Source organism: Syngnathus leptorhynchus, chromosome 17 (genome assembly GCF_054491065.1).
Source record: "Syngnathus leptorhynchus isolate UIUO chromosome 17, UIUO_Slep, whole genome shotgun sequence".
In the NCBI taxonomy this organism is placed as follows: Eukaryota; Metazoa; Chordata; class Actinopteri; order Syngnathiformes; family Syngnathidae; genus Syngnathus; species Syngnathus leptorhynchus.
In genome coordinates this window covers 729,991-747,829 of record NC_141211.1, presented here as the reverse complement: position 1 = coordinate 747,829, position 17,839 = coordinate 729,991, and the positions used below count along the sequence as shown (strand labels likewise).

The 17,839-nt window shown below is 50.1% G+C and overlaps 4 protein-coding genes across 13 annotated transcripts in view; 2 read left to right on the top strand and 2 right to left on the bottom strand.

The window, feature by feature from the left end:
• Positions 1-200: 200 nt before the first annotated feature.
• On the bottom strand, positions 201-10,978 carry clip2 (CAP-GLY domain containing linker protein 2). 8 transcript variants are annotated; one of them, XM_085935443.1, is made up of 18 exons: positions 9,454-10,978; positions 7,621-7,798; positions 5,295-5,794; positions 5,091-5,215; positions 4,814-5,027; positions 4,083-4,280; positions 3,908-4,011; positions 3,668-3,728; positions 3,429-3,479; positions 2,845-3,126; positions 2,270-2,758; positions 2,158-2,209; positions 1,994-2,077; positions 1,742-1,898; positions 1,508-1,667; positions 1,250-1,438; positions 1,044-1,106; positions 201-949 (listed from the first exon to the last, which is right to left on the bottom strand). In XM_085935443.1, the coding sequence occupies exons 2-18, from the start codon at positions 7,721-7,723 to the stop codon at positions 905-907; spliced, it is 2,877 nt and encodes a 958-aa protein (XP_085791569.1). In that variant the 5' UTR covers positions 7,724-7,798; positions 9,454-10,978; the 3' UTR covers positions 201-904. The 8 variants fall into 8 exon arrangements, with proteins under 8 accessions (XP_085791569.1, XP_085791571.1, XP_085791575.1 ...); XM_085935445.1 differs by lacking the exon at positions 9,454-10,978 and adding an exon at positions 9,241-9,421; XM_085935449.1 differs by lacking the exon at positions 9,454-10,978 and adding an exon at positions 8,427-8,963 and having other exon boundaries at positions 201-928.
• On the top strand, positions 10,610-12,697 carry cldn2 (claudin 2). The gene is made up of 2 exons (XM_085935464.1): positions 10,610-10,760; positions 11,303-12,697. Exon 2 carries the CDS (start codon positions 11,315-11,317, stop codon positions 12,119-12,121), a length of 807 nt encoding a protein of 268 aa, XP_085791590.1. The 5' UTR covers positions 10,610-10,760; positions 11,303-11,314; the 3' UTR covers positions 12,122-12,697.
• Positions 10,654-14,481, top strand: LOC147042818 (claudin-4-like). 3 transcript variants are annotated; one of them, XM_085935468.1, is made up of 2 exons: positions 10,654-10,760; positions 13,516-14,481. In XM_085935468.1, the coding sequence occupies exon 2, from the start codon at positions 13,531-13,533 to the stop codon at positions 14,293-14,295; it is 765 nt and encodes a 254-aa protein (XP_085791594.1). In that variant the 5' UTR covers positions 10,654-10,760; positions 13,516-13,530; the 3' UTR covers positions 14,296-14,481. The 3 variants fall into 3 exon arrangements, with proteins under 3 accessions (XP_085791594.1, XP_085791592.1, XP_085791593.1); XM_085935466.1 differs by lacking the exon at positions 10,654-10,760 and adding an exon at positions 12,889-13,050; XM_085935467.1 differs by lacking the exon at positions 10,654-10,760 and adding an exon at positions 13,040-13,156.
• The window catches only part of rbm41 (RNA binding motif protein 41), a 24,441-nt gene continuing 20,940 nt past the window's right edge, over positions 14,339-17,839 (bottom strand). The window contains exons 7-12 of the mRNA XM_085935459.1: positions 16,847-16,963; positions 16,457-16,658; positions 16,188-16,392; positions 15,492-15,877; positions 15,213-15,363; positions 14,339-15,127 (exon numbers count right to left, since the gene is read on the bottom strand). Coding sequence (XP_085791585.1) covers positions 14,976-15,127; positions 15,213-15,363; positions 15,492-15,877; positions 16,188-16,392; positions 16,457-16,658; positions 16,847-16,963 — 1,213 coding nt within the window. The 3' untranslated portion in view covers positions 14,339-14,975. The remainder of the gene's footprint in view (positions 15,128-15,212; positions 15,364-15,491; positions 15,878-16,187; positions 16,393-16,456; positions 16,659-16,846; positions 16,964-17,839) is intronic.

The following is a 17,839-nucleotide window of genomic DNA, read 5'->3' as shown; positions in this document are numbered from 1 at the left end:
GCCACAGGTAGCGTCCGTCAATGAGGAAAAGCAAAAGCAAAAGCATTTATTGGGCATTGGTTCAAAAATCAATCAATAGAAGCACACGTTTGAATTAGAATAACAATTTGAAAAAAGCAATTATTGTGCATTGGTTCAAACAATAAATAAATCGAAGCACACGTTTAAATGAGAATAAGAATTTGAAAAAAGAAGTGAGTGCTGTTTATCCTGTATGATCCTGATGAACAACAACCAAATTAGCCCTGATTGCCAATGTTTCACTGGAAGAAATCCAATATCTTGCTCCGGTGCATTCAAATAGTTCTGTGAATGTGAAGAAACGGCAGCCGGTGAGAAAAGTGTTTGGGTTGTAAATATTTAATGAGTCAGTCTGGGAAAGCGTTGCAACAGTAATCCCGATAATGAGCGTTCCCGATACAGTACGAGACAAGAGCTCTTCTTTTGCCATCCACCAAATCTTTGAGAATAGCCAGCGTAGCACGCTGGCACAATTGAGCCCAAGAAAAGCACCAGTAACGTTGCATTCTTAAACCTGGGTACATTATTTGTCATTGGAAGGCTCTGTGACAAATTGGCGACCCATCCCGTAAAACGCACAGTTTGGTCATCTCTGAGAGATCATTTGAAAGCAATAAATAAAAGAAGAAACAAAAGCCATCTAGTGGTAAATTCTCAGACATGAAGCCTTCCCGCTACTGTAAGACATTGAAAGTTGCTTTTGCCGGAAGATCATTTCCAAACTCAACAATCCCATGAGGCGTTTTATTTACAGCGCTCGCAAGTGGCGAATAGGTGCTTTTTCGCCGAGCGTGCCTAGTTACGATATCAAGTTCATAGGTCCGCCACCGCAAGATGGGCCGTTCTTCGGAGTCCCTCCCGTTTGACGCCTTCTCGTCTTGTGTCAGCGCTGCTGCTGCTGCTGCTGCTGCTGCTGCTGCTGCTGCTGCTGCCCCCCCAAACAAACAAAAATATGTTTTAGTACCGGCGGGGTGTACGCCACCGTTAGTTAGTTAGTAAAGTCACTCCAAAAAGATACGGACGTCTCCATCGCTGTCGGGCTCCTGATGGTGAATTCCGTTGGCCGACTTGTGGGCTCCGTGCATCTGAACCACAAGAAGCAGATGAGGGATGGATGGATGGATGGATGGATGGATGGATGGATGGATGGATGGATGGATGGATGGATGGATGGATGGATGGATGGATGGATGGAGACTTATTGCCATCCATTTCCATAGCACCTTACCGGGCTTTTCTCTGGATGCTTCCTCATGGCCTGAACCAGTTGGTCCACCTGCTGGTTGTGCTCCAGGGCCGTCCTCAGGGCGTCCTCGGTGCTGAGCAGCTGCTGGCGAAGGCGGCTCACCTCGGAGTCCAAAACCGAGGGGTCCAGCATGGAGCGACGGCGGTGGTCCGGGGAGAATCTCTCTCGGCCCTGCCATAAAGGCAAGTTACGACTGCACTCCCGCCGCTCGTCTTCAACATTGAGTCGTCCGTCTCTCACCAGCATGAGGAGCTTCTCCCGAAGCGTCTTGATATCATCCTGAAGTTTTTGCTCCTTCACCTTCCACTCGGCTTTGCGCATTTCACGGTTCAGATCTTTGTCCATCTCGCGAGAGTGTCGACGCGACTCCAGGAGCAGAACCCTCAGCTCGTTTAGGCTCCTGGTACCAACCGAGTAGAGAAAGGCTCGCAAAAAAGCACAACTCGGTGCTCACAGATGCTGAGCTCATCCTACCCCTCTTTCTTCAACAGCTCTTGGCTGATGCTGAGCAGCTGCCCGGAGGCATCGTGGGACTTTCTGGTCATGGACTCGAGCTCCGCCTCCAAACGCACCTTCTCCCGCACGAGGGCTTCGGCCTTCCTTTCCCCCGAGCGAACTTGGCCCTCCAGAACTGCCGAGGGGGTAAAAAAAAAAAACAACCACCCGAATCTGAACCTCTGTTGACTTTGTTTGAGTAAATATTGTACTGTTGTCAGGTAGACTTGCCTCCAATTTGACATTTGAGGGCTTCAACCTGGGAGGTGAGAGTGGAAACCTCTTTTTCCCTTTTCAGGAGCTTCTCCGTGGTTTCTGAAGAGAAGACGATGGTTTACGTCTGTGACACGTGCTGTCACACAAGTCAAAAGTGGAGGAACTGTAAACAGTTATACCTTCAATGTTCTGCTCGAGCTTCTTGTCGGAGAGGTGGTTATCTTCAATCACCTACGAGAATCAAAGGTTAGATAACTGTCCATCAGGCAGGCGTCGCTAATCATCGCTCACGTTAGCGTCGGTCTGGATGGCCTGCAGCTGATTAACCGTCACCCTCAGCTTCTCTCGCAGCTTCTGAACCTCCTCTTGACTGACCTCCTGCAAGGATCGGTAGTCCGCTAACTTTTTCACCGAAATCTCAAGCCGTTCCTTCAGCTCTCCAGCGCTCCGGTCGCTCTCCCGTTGAAGCGCCTCCATCTCCGCCAGCCTTTTCTCAGCCCTCTGCACTTTGTCGCCGGCTTCCTCCAAGGCCTCGCTACCGCTGCGGTCCTTGGCCTCCTGGAGGCGAGCGGCGAGGTCTTCGCGTTCCTTGGTGAGGATGGCGGCTTCGATTTTGTACTTGGCCTTGAGGTTCTCCACCTCGAGCTGATGCTCCATCTTCAGACCCTCCACGGTGGCCCGAAGCTCTTGTCCCTCGGGCGTGGAGCGTTCGCCGGAGAACGAGGTCTTCAGCTCCTCCAGGGACTGCTGGTGGTCGCTTACCAGAGAGTCAAATTTAGCCTGCGCGGAGACGAGCAAAAGAACATTAAAAGTTAGCTGGCTGAGATTAAGACGTGGCTCGGGAAGAAATGGGATGGGCTAGTTACCTTCCAGGCATCCATCATGTCCATGTTCTCCTTAGTGGCCTGCTGGACCTTGAGCTTCAGCTCACCGATCTCCTGGTTCTGTTTCTCCGACAGCAATTTCAGCGCCTCGGTCTCCCGTCGACTCGCCGCCAACGCCGTCGGATTCCATTCCGATTGGAGCGCTTGGGCGGTGGCAGCGCCGCCGCCCGGCAGCTGACCCCGAAGGATCTCCATCTCAGCCCTGGTTCGGCCCAGCTCCTTTTTCAGCTGCGCGATGCGACTTTGCTCCTCCACCGTGGTTTGCTGGTATGGGGAAGAACAGAGGAATGAATATTCACCATCATATTTGGGGAAGAAAAGTGTCTTCCATTTCCAAGCGATGCAATGCAATGCAATGAACCCAGAGAGAGGAATGGACGCATCCGTGTCCGTCCAAACATTTCCAATTGCGTTACTGCAGCAGTGTGAAGATTGTGAGAAGAGCGCAGCCACTGTCGCAAGCATCCATTTGAAACAAGTCCGGAGAGGAAATAGAGCAAAGTGTGTGTGCAAGGCTAATGTGCTCTCCAGAATCAGGTCTCATGTTTTGGAGCAAATGTGGTCACCTTGGTCCTCTTACCCAACCCCAAGGATGCAGAGTCATGCTTGCATTTTCCCTGTTGGCAAAACACACACTTTACTGCACTAGGAGTCCATTTTTTGGACCAATGGGGCAAGTGATGAAATGCCCCGACAGGGATCACAATCCGTCCAAGAAACAAGGACAGCTCTGGAAGGAAAAATGGGCCAATCCTCTCTGATAGTAAGCGTGACTTCTCATGGGAGACAACCATTGATGGATTACCTCCAGGTCTCCTTTGGTGATGGACTCCTCCTCCACTCTGAACTGGAGGTCCTCCACTTTCCTGAAAACAACAGGGGGGGTTATGCTAACATGCTCATCTCTCTTACCCAACCTTGTACGTCTTTGACTGTGGCCATACAAAATAAATCAAATGACGCAAAGACTTGACACTCAAGAGATGATGCGCCTTTGAGGGTGCTGCTGTTTTGGCCAGCAACAGGTGACAGCCTTCAACGTTACCTTTTCTCTTCCTCCAGCTGATTGGCGAGCTCCACCTTGGCTTTCTGCACGCCGGCCAAGGCGGCCGTGACTTGCTCCAGGGCGCCCTCGTTCTCCGACACATACTGGAGAGGACACGGGGTCAGGACGGGCGGAACCGGCGCTAGCGAGACATTATCGGGCGAACGCTTGCCACCTGCACATGCTGCGACTTGAGGGCGCTGAGCTCCTTCTCCACCTCGCAAATGCGGCTGGTGGCTTTGGCCATGTCGGCGCGCTCCAGGTCGCGCTCAGCCAGCAGCTGCTCGATGTGCTGCTGTTTCTCCTTCAGCGCCTCCTGCAGCGCGGTGGTGCCCGAGATCTTGCGGGCGTAGCGCGACGACGTCTCTGTCAGCTTGGAGGGACAAAAGCGGGGAAAAAAAACAAAAAACAATCGAGGTGAAAACATTTTTCAAGCCACTAGAGGGTGGTGTTTGACACATTTCGGCATTTAGTCATCATATATGAATATTCTCATCAACATTCACGATGATTATGGCAGGACACTTTCATTTTGAAAGGATAATTTGGGGGTTGCAATTCATCCGATTAATTTTGTAACCTATTGGAAGCCTCTCCATCACAGTATTTGATCACATTCTTTCGTATTCTTCCGTGTTCTTGACGAGAATTTGCTTTTGAGGAGAATCAATCACAAGGGACGGATTGGCATCACTCAAGCCAAGCGAGCGTTCTCGCTTACGCCGCCATCTTTACGACTGACGGAGAATAAAGCAAAGGTTGCTGGCCATTAAGTCAAGTAAAAAAAAAAAAAACGGCCAGCAAAATCAATGCCACGTCGTCCCGTCTGATGACTTTGGAGGATGCGGCTGCTTGCTCTGCAAAAATGAAGGTATGAGCGAGGGCAAGACCTTCCAATGATCTCACCAGGCCGGCGCGGCTAGGTCGCCCGCCCACCGACGAGGCCACCGAACTAACGGAGCTGATGGACGAGCTGCTGGGGCTGTGGGCCAGCGACGACACGCCCATGGCCACTCGCTTGCTCTTTTTGGCCTTGGCCGGGCTGGTGGACGGGAAGCCGATGCGGATCACTTTGTGTATTGGAGCGAACAGGCCAAACTTGTGGAGGCACTGGAAATATCTGCAAGGACAGAACGCAGTGATGCCACTTTGTGGCTTTCTTTTGGCGTGCGCGCGCGCGTACCTGGTGCCAGCCACGGCGCCGTCGTTCTTGCCCAGAGGCTCGTCCAGCTCCACGCCGCACCACTCGCCCTTGGCAAAGTCCGTCTCCCCTATGTAGCGGATCACACCCATCTTGGAGCCTCCCACCTGGCAGCAAAGACAAAAAGTGTTGCTTCCATATTTGCTCACGTATTTGCCATCAATCCAGGGCGCACCAGAGCCTCACCAAAACACGATCCCCGGCCCTCAGGTCCTTGTCGGCGGCGCTTTTCTTGACCGAGCCGCTGTCAGACATGTTGGAGCCCGACTCGTTTCCCGTCTTGACGGCGCTGTTGAGCAGGCCCTCCCGGAGCGGCGGCGCCCGCTGCCCGGCCAGGCCGCCTCCTTGCAGCGTCTGATTATGGGCGCAGAGCGACTCGGCGGACAGGCTGTCGCTGCCCTCGGCCGCGGGCTGCCGCGTTAGCTTGGAGGGCCGCGTGAAGATGCCCTGCAGGGCTTGGCACTCAAAGTAGCGGACGCCGCCCACCGAGCCGTCGTTCTTGCCCAGCGGGTCGTTGAGGATGACGCCGGCCCACTGGCCCGGGGCGAACTGGGTCTCCCCGAGGTAGGCGATGACCCCGGGTTTCACGCCGTTCACCCACACCTGCTCTCCCACCGTGTAGTCACCCGCCACCTCGTCGCCCTCCTCCGACGCTTTGGGCGGCGTGCTGGGCTTGACTGGAGCATCTGGAGACAAAAGTAGAAAACTCTCCATTGAGCCAAATCCCTGATATGACTTTTCCCAACCATACACTTGATGGCGTGTACAACAATGAAGGGAGGCATTAGCGCAACCAAAGTTTGCTTTGCGTACATTTGCCAGAACGGCGTCACACCAAGCGGCGGGCGTCACCGACAGCGTGGACATTGTGAGCCTCTCCTCATCGATCCCCTTTGACCGTGTCGTGCCGCACGCAGATTGTGTGCCCGCACTTTAATTGGTGCCCAACAAAGCGGGTCAGCGAGACGCAAGTGCAATTAAAAGCCGCCATTCTTCGCACACACGAATGGGGCTGCGATCGGTTGCCCTCTGCGCGCCACTCCGAGTTGAAGACCCGCCCGAGGCTCCGTGGCCCCATTGCCGGAGCTTTATGCCCCAATTGCTGCCATATGTTGCTGTTGTTGTGGGAATGGGTGACAAGTCGCTCACCAAATTTTCAAACCGTGCATATCCTGCTCAACTTTTATGGGGTTGAAATCTGCCCTTATCAGGAGCCAGGAGGAGGTTAGAGGGGCCCTTGGTATATAGAAAAGAAAACAGGAAACGGTAAACAGTTCTATGCAACTATCCAGGCCTCTTTTTTTCTGTTGCCAAGGCGACGCGGGGGGGGGCTAAAAAGGGAGCCAAAGCGGAGCAAAGACCAGCGAGACAAGCCTCCACTTTGAGCATTGTGCTCGGCCAGTGTGAACACCCGCCCGCCATTCATCCCCGGGTGGCGCACAATGAACCCTCCCCTCCCCTCGTTGGCAGCGGACGCAGCTCTCGTCCCCGGCCCGCCTTCAAATGCGGTCGCGGACGGCAGCAGATGGAGGAGGCCGAGCTAAAGATCAAGTTGGGAGTTATTTACGACACAGCTGGCGTGTTTTTCGCGCAGGTGTCGCAATTGAGCCGATTATTTGTGTCGGGAAAAACGGTTGGCTACAATGAAACGGCGGTTTCAAAAAAGTTTGGGGCCCGAAAGAATTTAGACCCCTTTGAAGCACATACAAGTCAAGCGTACTTTTCAGTTGTTACATCTTTGCTAACGTAGCATTTTTCGTTCCATCCTTGTCGGCGGATCCCAGCTCGCTAACAGATGTGAGGCCGCGTGCAACCTTTTCCAGATTATCTTTCTGATCCCCAACCGGGGGTAGTTGTGTCACAATTTAAGCTGTGAGGAACAAACAAACAAAAATGGAACTCTGGAAGTCGAGCGGTTGGACACGACAACCTAATGCAATCAAGCGCAAAGCAAATGCGAGCCTTCATCGTTCCTGTAACAAATAATGGTTTTACACGATGTATTCGCCCGGTGGGATTAGTCACTTGAGTGCTTTGTAATTCTTTCAACGACACAATGGGGATCAGCTTTAAAAATAGCACTCATAATTAGAATGTCAACATGGCTAAGCGCAATGTAGCCGGCATGCTAGCATGACATCGATGTGGGAAGCAGCTGTGTTTACATTTAGCAGGCTGTGATGTAAGGCACCCATTCAGTGGAGTCGAAATTCTCAGGAATGCCTCGATACGTCCGGCTACATGATGTTTGTCTCAAACTAGCAAACAGACTTTACAGAAACTTCTAAAAGAAGCATACATTCTTTATCCTCTGCCAAACACAACTAAGCAAAATTTACGCATTGCAGTCAGGATTTTTTTTTCCGATGGCGACAGTTCAACCGTGAGAACCGCGTTGCGTGCATCACGTGTTTTCCGTCAAATAGCGGGTCACGTAGCACAGCTGTGAGTCAGCAATGACCACCAGACATTTTTCTTCATCATCCTCGTAGAAGAGGAGGAAGTGACTTACTGTCCTTGGGGGGCACGGGGGAGCTGGAGGTTGCGCTCCTTCCCATCGGGCTGGAATGCTTGGGTCCGCGCCCGGGGATCTTCAGCCCGCTGGACTTGAGCATGTTTATTGTTTGTAAAAAAAGGCGCTGAAGGCACTAAACCACGAGGTGGTGATCATCTCCCTCCATGTTGTACAACTAGAAATGCAGGAAAGGTTATTCAGAAACTTAAAACTAACAAAGTTAAGAAGAAACTGCAAGAGTAAACTGTTAGCAAACATCACAGCAGCATACACGCACAAATTAGAACGAGCTATTTTCTCACATTTCCCCCCCAAATACCTCAGTTTAATGCACTGCGGTGGCAGACCAAAAACAAACAGTTCCTTAAAACCCTCTGTGAGGATGCCACGCAGCTTGCTAGCTACTAATGATCATTATCGTCACCGCCACCCTGTTCCAAATATTGTGGCATGTGGTGATGACTGATTGACACATGCAGAGATTTTAAATGGGTCGAGGATGCTGCTGCTGCTTCTAAGTGATCCAGATGAAAGTCTCCACCGTCTTAAGGCCTGCACCTGATAGTGCTGAGGTTGGATGGATGGATGGATGGATGGATGGATGGATGGATGGATGGATGGATGGATGGATGGATGGATGGGGGGGGGGGGGGGTAGATAATGCACACCTCCACAAAAAAAAAAAATGCAACCACTTTGATCCTTTGCTGGGATGTGAGCGAGCCCAGTCTGCGGCAAGGAAAAGGAAAGGGGGAAAACACTTCACACACATTCAACAAAGAAAGAAAACTGTAAATACTCACAGTGAGTCACACAAGGAAGGCTCCAGACAGATAATGTCGAAAGACAGGGTGAGGAAAAAAGGGAGGATGCCACTCCCTGGGCCGGCCGGGAGGATGCAAATATGGATGCAGAAAGGGATCTGAGTCCGCCGCGTGGATCCGTCAACCAACCGGTTAGCACTTAGCTTCCCTAAAGCGCGCATCCAAAAGCATCCTGATGTCTGGCCGAAGATGTCTTTTTCGCAAAGCGTCTGTCCGACTTTTTCCCCGCGACCACGAAGGCATCAGAAGCAACTTTTCTTTCTTTCTTGCTTTCTTTCTATTTTGCCAATAGGCGTCTTCCCGTGACTTCCTCCGACGCTCTATATTCTAACCCTCTCCTGTCGGTTTTCTACGCAGTGTGTTTTTGTTTTTTTCTTTCTTTCTCCTTCTTATTGTTGTTGGGAGGGTTAGCGCAGCGCAGCGCAGCGTAGCCTCCCCGTGACTGACACAACCCACACCGGCGGCGAGACGGAACAAAGAGGCCGGGGAAGCAGAGCCTCCTGGGGGACGGATGAGAAGACTACAGCCTGTCCCCCCTCCCTCCCTCCTTCCTCCCTCCATCCCTCCCCCCCTCCCTGTCAATGGCACTCCGTCCGTTTCAAAACAGAAGGCATTCAATTTGCCATCACCACCTGGTTCATAGACACAAAACACACCTTTACGCTTACAACGTTCGGATTGATTCATATCCGCCGCATAATTCGGAACTATTGTGAAACAAATGACAGTGACATTCAAGCCATATATTAGGCCTTCACGTGTCTGACGCTCAACCCCCGTTATAAACACTCACAAAAGCAGTCGCTTTGTCGAATAAACGTGCAGTTCTTGAATTCAACCCATGACGAATTGAAATACAGAATCAAATGTTCATGTACTGGCAAAATAAATCGTGCCGAAGTGCAAGGACTGCCAAAAAGAGGAAATTCGGATTGAATTTGAGCGATCGATCGCGGAATGATCGTTGGGAGGCGTCATACGGCCAATGTCGGAAGCTTTTCATCACCTCACAGCCTCTGGCAACTCCAAATATTCACCCGTGGTGAACTTCATTCGAATCTTTAATTTGACAAATTATCATCTTGTTGTGCACTTCCGGGCCGGCGAGCTATAGAACGAACGACCCGATTGGCCCCCACACAATCACGATAATTGTCATTCATACGTCACACCGGTTTAAAAAAAAAACCCAACAACTTTATATTCATTTTGATACTTTATTTAATTTTACTGACCTGGAACGCGGACACAGAGAGAATTTTTTGGACGCCTTCACTGTTAATCGTTTTTTATGCGCAATTGCACCTTATGTCGGCTAGAGGGCAGCAAAAACATGCAAACGGGCTGCTTGGATAACTGGCTGGTCCTCGCTTACTTACTATGTAACGCCCCTCCCCTCTCTTTTTTCTTCAACTAAACATCACTCAAAAACATAGAAAACCGACCAAACAAAGAACATGCATGGAAATGTATCTAAGAAGAAAATCACATAACCACTGAAGGTATCTTAATTAACTGGTTAGCGTAGCGAGCTCGTGGTGACATATGCAAACGAAATTAGGCCTTCCTCAGATTTCCATTTTGCCTGACTGTATTATACCGCCCCCTATTGGCTAAAGCGGCCACACTAGAAGGAGCAGCATAATGAATTGAACTGACGCATAACTAAACGATTGAATTGTCTGCCTTTTTCAGGGTTACTGAAATCTATTATTTGATGCGAATTTTTGTGAGAAATAATAAAAGGAGTCAAAATCATGGGGTGAATTTTTCCGGATAATAACATCCCTGTTCCATTTCCCAATAAAGGCCTCAGTGTGTGAGCCCAGTGGATGTGGCACTCACCAGCACTGCGGGATTATTCCGCTTTTTTCTAATCCCATTACGACACGGCGTGCGGGAGGGAATACTGTCGGGCCAACAGGGGAAGGAAGGATGGCAAAGGTTGTTTTGTTTCACCAATGAGAGAATGATTAACTGTCGCGTGTGTTTGACAGGAGGCGATGGCCCGGATGGCGACACCCGCGATCTGACCAGGATGTTACACACACACACACACACACACACACACACACACACACACACACACACACACACACACACACACACACACACACACACACACACACACACACACATCCATTGTCTTGCCTTTCAAATCCACCTGCTTCGGAAAATGTATTACAAATCCTGAAAAGTGACTTTCAGTCTTGGGTTGTAAGGGCGCCAATATGTTGAAGTGGACAGAAAAAGTCTGATTTTTCTACTTAAGAGCAACAACAGAACAAGTGATTTCTTCACATCGCGTGCAACGTAAGTCTATTTTTTTGCCTCTTTTATTTCATCAGGTTTTAGTTGTACAAAAGTTATCATTTGATGTCAAACATAGTGATGATATCTATTTTACAAAGCTGAACTGTGGCTTTCCAAACTGAGAGGAATCTTGACAGATGGTATTAACTTGTGATTTGAATTCACAACTCCCATACTGTACCTTGAAACACAAAGACGTCCGTCATACAGAGGATTTCACTTCAAGTCCAAAGATATCAAAGATTTCTCCAAAGGCAAATCTGCTCCTACAAAAGTAAAAGACAAAAAAAAGTCGTGTCGTCAGTAGCTGTCATTTTGGGACATTTTTGGAAAATAAATGAAAAGCTGAAGCTCGTTTAACTAGCTAGCTGCTAATGGCTAATTAACAACAACAAAATGGATAGCAGCTTAGGCCTATGCTCTGAAAATCGACGCCTTGGTTACATTTGCTCCTAGAAAACCTATTTAGCGAGTTGGGTAACTTGTCTTTTGCTCCTAAAAAAACTATTTAGCGAGTTGGGTAACTTGTCTTTCCCGAGCAGCGTTTGGGCGCCATGGCCTCGGCGGCTCTGGAGCTGATGGGCTTCTTCCTTGGCCTGCTGGGTCTACTGGGCAGCCTGGTGTCCACGGTGCTCCCTTTCTGGGAGAATACGGCGCATGTCGGCTCCAGCATTGTGACAGCCTCAGGCAGCGTGAAGGGCCTGTGGATGGAGTGCGTCCATCAGAGCACCGGGGCCTTCCAGTGCGAGACGTACAATTCCATCCTGGCTCTGTCCTCTGACCTCCAGACGTCCCGGGCCCTCATGGTGGTCTCTCTGGTACTGTCCGCCCTCGGCCTGGCCGTCGCCGTACTGGGCATGCAGTGCACCGTCTGCCTGGAGGGCTCGGGGGACCTCAAGAAACGGGTGGCGGGCGTAGGCGGGTGCTTCTTCCTGTTGGCCGGCTTTATGACTCTGGTCCCCGTCTCCTGGAGCACCAACAGGGTGATACAGAACTTCTACAATCCCAGCGTACCTGCCACTCTCAAGTTTGAGCTCGGTGACTGTCTTTACTTGGGCATAGTCTCAGCTGTGCTCTCTATGCTGGGGGGCAGCATGCTGGCCATGTCTTTCTGTGAGGGCCAGGAGGGCAGAGGAGGACACCACCGGGGAAGGCCGTACGGAGGCGGAGGCTACCCGTACCCGGTGGGTGGAGGCGCTGCGCCGCCGGTGGTGGTGGTGGCCAATCCCGCAACCCTGCAAATGGGAGGCATCGGTGTGAACAAAAAAGGCCGCACGTTGGTTCGCAGCGGTAGCGGGAGCTCCGGGGGAGTCCACGGAAAACCTCTGACGGCAGGCTATGATGTCACGGGATACGTGTGATGTCACACTTGGCCTCTGATGTACAGTATGAATGAATGAATGAATGAATGTTATAGAGGGATTTTTCAAAGTGAAATCAATAGCACCTTGTTTGAAAAGTCTAACGTGGATAGAAATACATCCTTGACTAAGATGGGAGGGACCTAGTTTTAGTTGGATCTCCCTGAACTACCCTACAAATGTAAAGTACACATTAAAGTCCATTCAAGAGCAAAGACTGAGCTACAAACACGCACGCACGCACGCACGAATACCCGGATGTGCATTTCCAAAGCCTCTCTGAGTCCTCTCTCTGCGAGCTCTGAATTTTGGCCTGGTACACTAATAAAGCTAATCTGGCTGTCCAAGGACGACAAATAGCAGCAGATTGTCATGTCTCAAACGTGCTCAATGGTGAACTTGGAGTGAATTTGCACCAATCCTAAAACTGGGCCACCAAGGAGGCAGAAAATCTTAAAAGACGCTCAATATTTACAACCAGAAATGCTCCCCTTTTTCACAATCAAATGGGACTCGCATTCGTTTAGCGAGAATGTACTGTGCGTTCTTGAGATTGAGAAAAGGGGTGTTTTCTTTACGAGCAGATTGACCCCGTCCGTCCGTCCTTGTATGATGCGTTCTGGACATCCTAATGATGAAAGCCGGCACCATTTTAATAGCAATATTGGCAATATTTCAACATATCTCGACTGAGAAATTGAGGCTTTGAGCATCACGCCTCGGCTCCGCATTCCTTAAGCAACACATCCCAACGCCAGCCTTGACTATATTTTGACAGTGAAATGAAAATATCAAAGTGGGCTGACGATGACGACCCCATAAAGAGATGAGACATTTACCTTTATGACACGACCCGGCCGGCTGGGTGAAAAGAAGAGATGATTTGAGTGGGACACTGGTCGTTTGGCCGCAGTTTGGGACCAACTATTGTGAGTATAGTTTCAAAGAGCCTTGTTCATCATTTTTTTGGTCAAATCTCAGCCTCGATTGTTTTAACATTAAAACGATTGGTGCATTTTGACTTTCAAATCTTTGGTAAGATTTGGAAAATGATACTCTAATAAGCAAGCATGGATTTGATTTCTACTGACTGCCCTTTCCAATTGAAGGCAAATCTCAGGGCGACAGCAATAAAATGTTGTTTTGCCCTGCCCTGCCTACCTTTACATTTGCATTGCCATGCTTTACTTTAGTGGCAGCCACAATGAATATGAAATGCTAGACTCACGAGTTAACAACTAACCTATGAAAGCTTGCTAGCTTTGATTGAGTTCCCATTACTACCTTGCTCATGATTTCAACTTGAAAGCCGCTTAAAAACCTTGCTTGCAAGCGGCAACTGGTGGACGTCAAAGTCGGCTGCTTTTCATACGTGCTTTCATTTGCTCCCTCAGGATTGTCGGCTCGCAATGGCTTCTGTGTCCATGGAGCTGTTGGGCTTTTTTATGGGCTTGATTGGCCTGGTGGGCAACCTGGTAACCGTGGCGCTCCCCTTCTGGGAGGTCTCGGTGGACGCCAAGCCCACAAAAGTGACGGCCGGGGACACCGACATGAACGGCCTGTGGATGAGATGCTCCGACAAGTTGAACGGGGCCTTCCTGTGCGAAATGTACAAGTCCTTCTTCACGATGCCCTCCGATCTGTGGATCTCCCGAATTCTCATGTTGACCTCCCTGGGGCTGAGCGTGGTGGGCCTGCTCATTGCCGCGGTGGGCATGCAGTGCACCGTTTGCATGAAGAAGTGCGAGTCGTGCAAGAGACGGGTGGCGGGCATCGGTGGCTTTTTGCTCTTCGGCGCCGGCATGGTGGCCTTGGTGCCCATCTCTTGGACCGCCAACATTGTGATCCGGAACTTCCCCACCAGTAGCCACGTGTTGCTCAAGTTTGTGCCGGGCATTTGCCTCTACCTGGGCATGGCCTCGTCCGTGCTCTCCGTGCTCGGCGGCGGCATACTAGCCTTGTCCTTCTTTGCCGGCAAATGCTGCGGAGGGCGTCGGGGCGGCTACACGTACAAGGGCCACGGCGGCCAAATTCCGTTTGCCGTGGCGCCAAATCCCACCATGCTTCAAATGGGAGACAGAGGACAGATGCTGGTTGGAGGCCGCGTCGGGAGCTACCCGGGAGCCCTTGGGAAATCCGGAAAGTCCGTATATGGTGTCACACGATATGTGTGATGACATCACAAAACGTGAAAGAAAATACCACAGGGAGGTCAGCTGGGGTTTTTTTTTTTTTTTTTATTGGAGAAGAAATGCCTCGCGCTACAGTGTTTCAATCTGCTATCGTTGTATTTATCCATTGTGGGCTTGTAAAAGCTTTTATGGCCTATTGAAATAAAGGTGAAGCAAGTTTGGTTGCAATGCCAACGCTGTGGGTTGTTCTACTGCCATTTGATGCTACCATAACTTCAAATCTCTTTGAACATGTCTGACAATATAACTTACAAACATTGAGTGAAGTCAGCCAAAGATTGCTTGGAAATCAAAATCCACCAGCTTGCACTGTACATGATGTGTGTGGAATAATGAAAGCCTGATCTGAATTCCACAAATTCCGGGACAGTAGGGGGGCAGTACCCCCAGAGCCACTAATTGGGACATTTTCTAATCCCCATGCAATTCCACTCTCAAGCCATTAGACCTAACTTGACAACATCACCACCTAGTGTGCAAAAGAAACATTTGAAAGGTCGACAGCGTTCGAACCACCTCCCTGTCGAAAATACAAACTTGAATGAACTGCTTTCAAACATTGATTCAAATCAAGTGAATTAGATGGGAGTGTTTTTTATCTCTAAATCTAATCGACACAATCCAATCGAATAATACAAAAAAAAAACAACTATGATTCTTTGTTACTTGTGAAAAGTTTGTGTTTTACTTTTGACATCATTTGCTTTCCGCTCATCGGCTTCCTTTCGCTCGTGGCCAAACTCCAACACCAACGGTTTCCCTAGCAAGCGGTAACCATGGAGCAGCTGCAAAGCCTTCTGGGCCGTTTCGATGTCTGGGCGCACATCAATATACTGTGAATTTTGCAGTCGGAGCCAGCGCGCGTGCCTGCCTGCCTGCCTGCGTGCGCACTCACTCACCTGGCAGTGTGACAAAGGCCTGACCCTTCATGCGACCCGTCAGGAGGCGGTAGAGCAGCGGGGGTCCGCCGCCGGGCCTTTCGAACCTGGAGAACAGCGCCACCAGCTGGGCCACCGACACCTGCCGACTCAGGTTCTTCACGCACACCACCTGGAAAGAAAAATCTCAATTAGTATGTGTGAATAGCACAAATGGAAATGCCCACATATTGACTCATTCTGAATGAACTCTTTTCGACAAAATGGCACCAAAGTTTTCAACTCATTTATTGGCCATACCCGGGAGGGTTTTCCAGCCTGGTAGTTTCGGAATCTCGGGACGCGCCCGATCTCCTCCCAGCTTGCCCGGTTCTCCCGGATTTCCTGGTCCGTCACGGTCACCACCTGCCCCGTGACCGTTAGCGGCCGACCCGAGCCGGCGCCGCCGTCTGCCCCACGTAGGCTGCCGATGGGCCGGCTGATCTCCAGCGGGGGGACAGGGCGGCGCTCCGGCGCTTCTGCCGAGCCTTCCGCTGATTTTCCGTCGCCTTCCTGTGGCAGGGCAGATGTAGAAAGGCGTGACGTTCCGGCAGTTTCCACACCCTGGGGCGGCTTGCTGAGAAGATCTTTGTACAAGGAGTCCATTGGATCTGTCGCTTCTTGTGGGCCATCTTGCTTATTTTCATCTGGAAGAAGGCGCAAATCTTTTTATACCTCTTTGTGTATGTAGCACTTCCTAAAATGTAGCTAACAAACAAACAAACACCCCAACCCAAATAGACCCTTTTAACCCTATAGGTAAAATAATCTGTGAATTAGCTCTGTTTCAAAGACGTTCATTGCTCAGCAGGCATCCATAAAAACCAAACCAAAAACGCTTAACTGCTGAGTCAGATCAAGTGCCTCTGTTTGTCTGCTAAGCCCATCATAGCAAAATAGCAGCACCTACCACCCACCGGCAGTTACGTGAATAACCCCCCCGAGCGTTCTCCTCACCTCGATGGTAGAGCGCTGTAAGGAATCCTTGGCGGTCGCTGCCCTGGAAGAGCGCCTGCTCAATCTCCATCTCGCGCCGGGACAGCGGCTGGCTGGCGGCAAAGCGCTGGGGCCGCGCTAGAAGCTTTGCCCGGGCTGCGATCTTGTCCTGGATGACCTGGAGGCGCTGGCGCTTGACGCCAGGAGCCGCGCAAACGCCACGATCCTGGAACAAACGCAATGGTTTGGACTTCTCGTGGAAATTTCGCCCAAACTCCAGTGGCATCTACCTGTTCAATTATTTCCGGGGCATCCCTTTTCTGCCACAGCTGAATCTCTGGATCGGTGAGGCCCAGCTCTCGCAGGCCGGCCAGCTCCTGCTCGTCCTCTTGCAACGCCTGGAAGCGAGACAGGCTATGCACGCCGGACGCCTGTTGGCCAAACGGCTTGTAGAGTGCCGCCGGTGCAAAGCTCTGCTTCTTGGCCACACATCTGAAGCGCACCAAACCATACAAGTTTTTATTTACTAATGGCACAGGTGACCATTTTAACACTTCCTGTTGTACAACTGCTGTTGTTCATCGAAACCTTTGAAAACACCTGAGCTCAACGTGAGCCCGCTTGCTCACCAAATGGAGGTCTCGTGAGGTATCGTCGCTTTCATTTGGCCATTTTGTTACCTTTCGAAATCGACTTGGGTGTGGAGTTGCCGTAGCAGAAGGCCGTGAAGCTGCCGCTGTCCCTCTGTCTCCTGCTCTTCCAGCAGCGGGCCATCCTCACAGGATCGCCGGCTGACTCTTTAAACACACAAATGAGTCGATATTAGTTTCGTCACTTAGGTCGGTTATTCAAAAACGCAACTGGTCGATTCGACAAATGCCCAGGGCCACTCTTAGAAGATGTGAAAAATGAATGAATAATGACATCATGAATAAAACACATTCTACTGACAATTACAAAGTCTTGATTGAAAAAGAAAACCGGAAGGAAATAGCGTGAAAAAATGGTGGCAGAAAATGCTCATTATTAAAGGTGGTTTTGTACGAGTCCTATCCTATAGAATTGCCTCGGACGCCAATTAAAATCAGTTTCAAACCATAACATGAAACATGACTGAGTATGTTATTCATGTACTGCAGCGGTCCGAAAAGCTAACGCTAGCCGAGCAGTCGTCTATTCACTTTGACATAATCACCGCAAGGCCAAATTAATGATGCAATAATATTTGTGGTTAAAGATCGAATGCTGTTAGTGCTTGTTGACAAGGTGAACTTAAAAGAAAGGGGAAAGGCAGCAGACCGGCTTTGTTTACCTTCGCATACTTCCGCGTTTGGCTCCTACTTCTGGTAAATGGCATCATGGGAAATATAGGTTGTAATGTGAACATAACTTGCAGAGTTTCCTTCACATAATAATGGTAAATACAAAGTACCTACATATGATATGTAACGATAAATGGTATTTATGCTTAAAATGAAGCACGGTGCGACCATATTTGCGCGTTGGGCTCCAGCTTCCGGTACGATGCATCATGGGAAATGTAGTCAAACCCTTCCGATTCGAATTTCATCCTGCAGAGAGCGTTTCCTCTTTCTAAATGGGTATTTTCTTAAACGTATAAGTGTTGGATGGCGGGAGGCTCCGCATTGGGGACATTTCTAACGATTGTTTGT

Bases quoted from the DNA above. Each gene is read 5' to 3' on its own strand.
- cldn2 (XM_085935464.1), top strand. From the start codon at position 11,315: ATGGCCTCGGCGGCTCTGGAGCTGATGGGCTTCTTCCTTGGCCTGCTG.
- LOC147042818 (XM_085935468.1), top strand. From the start codon at position 13,531: ATGGCTTCTGTGTCCATGGAGCTGTTGGGCTTTTTTATGGGCTTGATT.
- clip2 (XM_085935443.1), bottom strand. From the start codon at position 7,723: ATGCTCAAGTCCAGCGGGCTGAAGATCCCCGGGCGCGGACCCAAGCAT. The intron at 4,012-4,082 runs GTGGCAAGCGTT...TGTCCTCTCCAG, and splicing joins TCAAGTCGCAGCATGTGCAG to TATGTGTCGGAGAACGAGGG. The intron at 2,210-2,269 runs GTGAGCGATGAT...TGATTCTCGTAG, and splicing joins CCATCCAGACCGACGCTAAC to GTGATTGAAGATAACCACCT.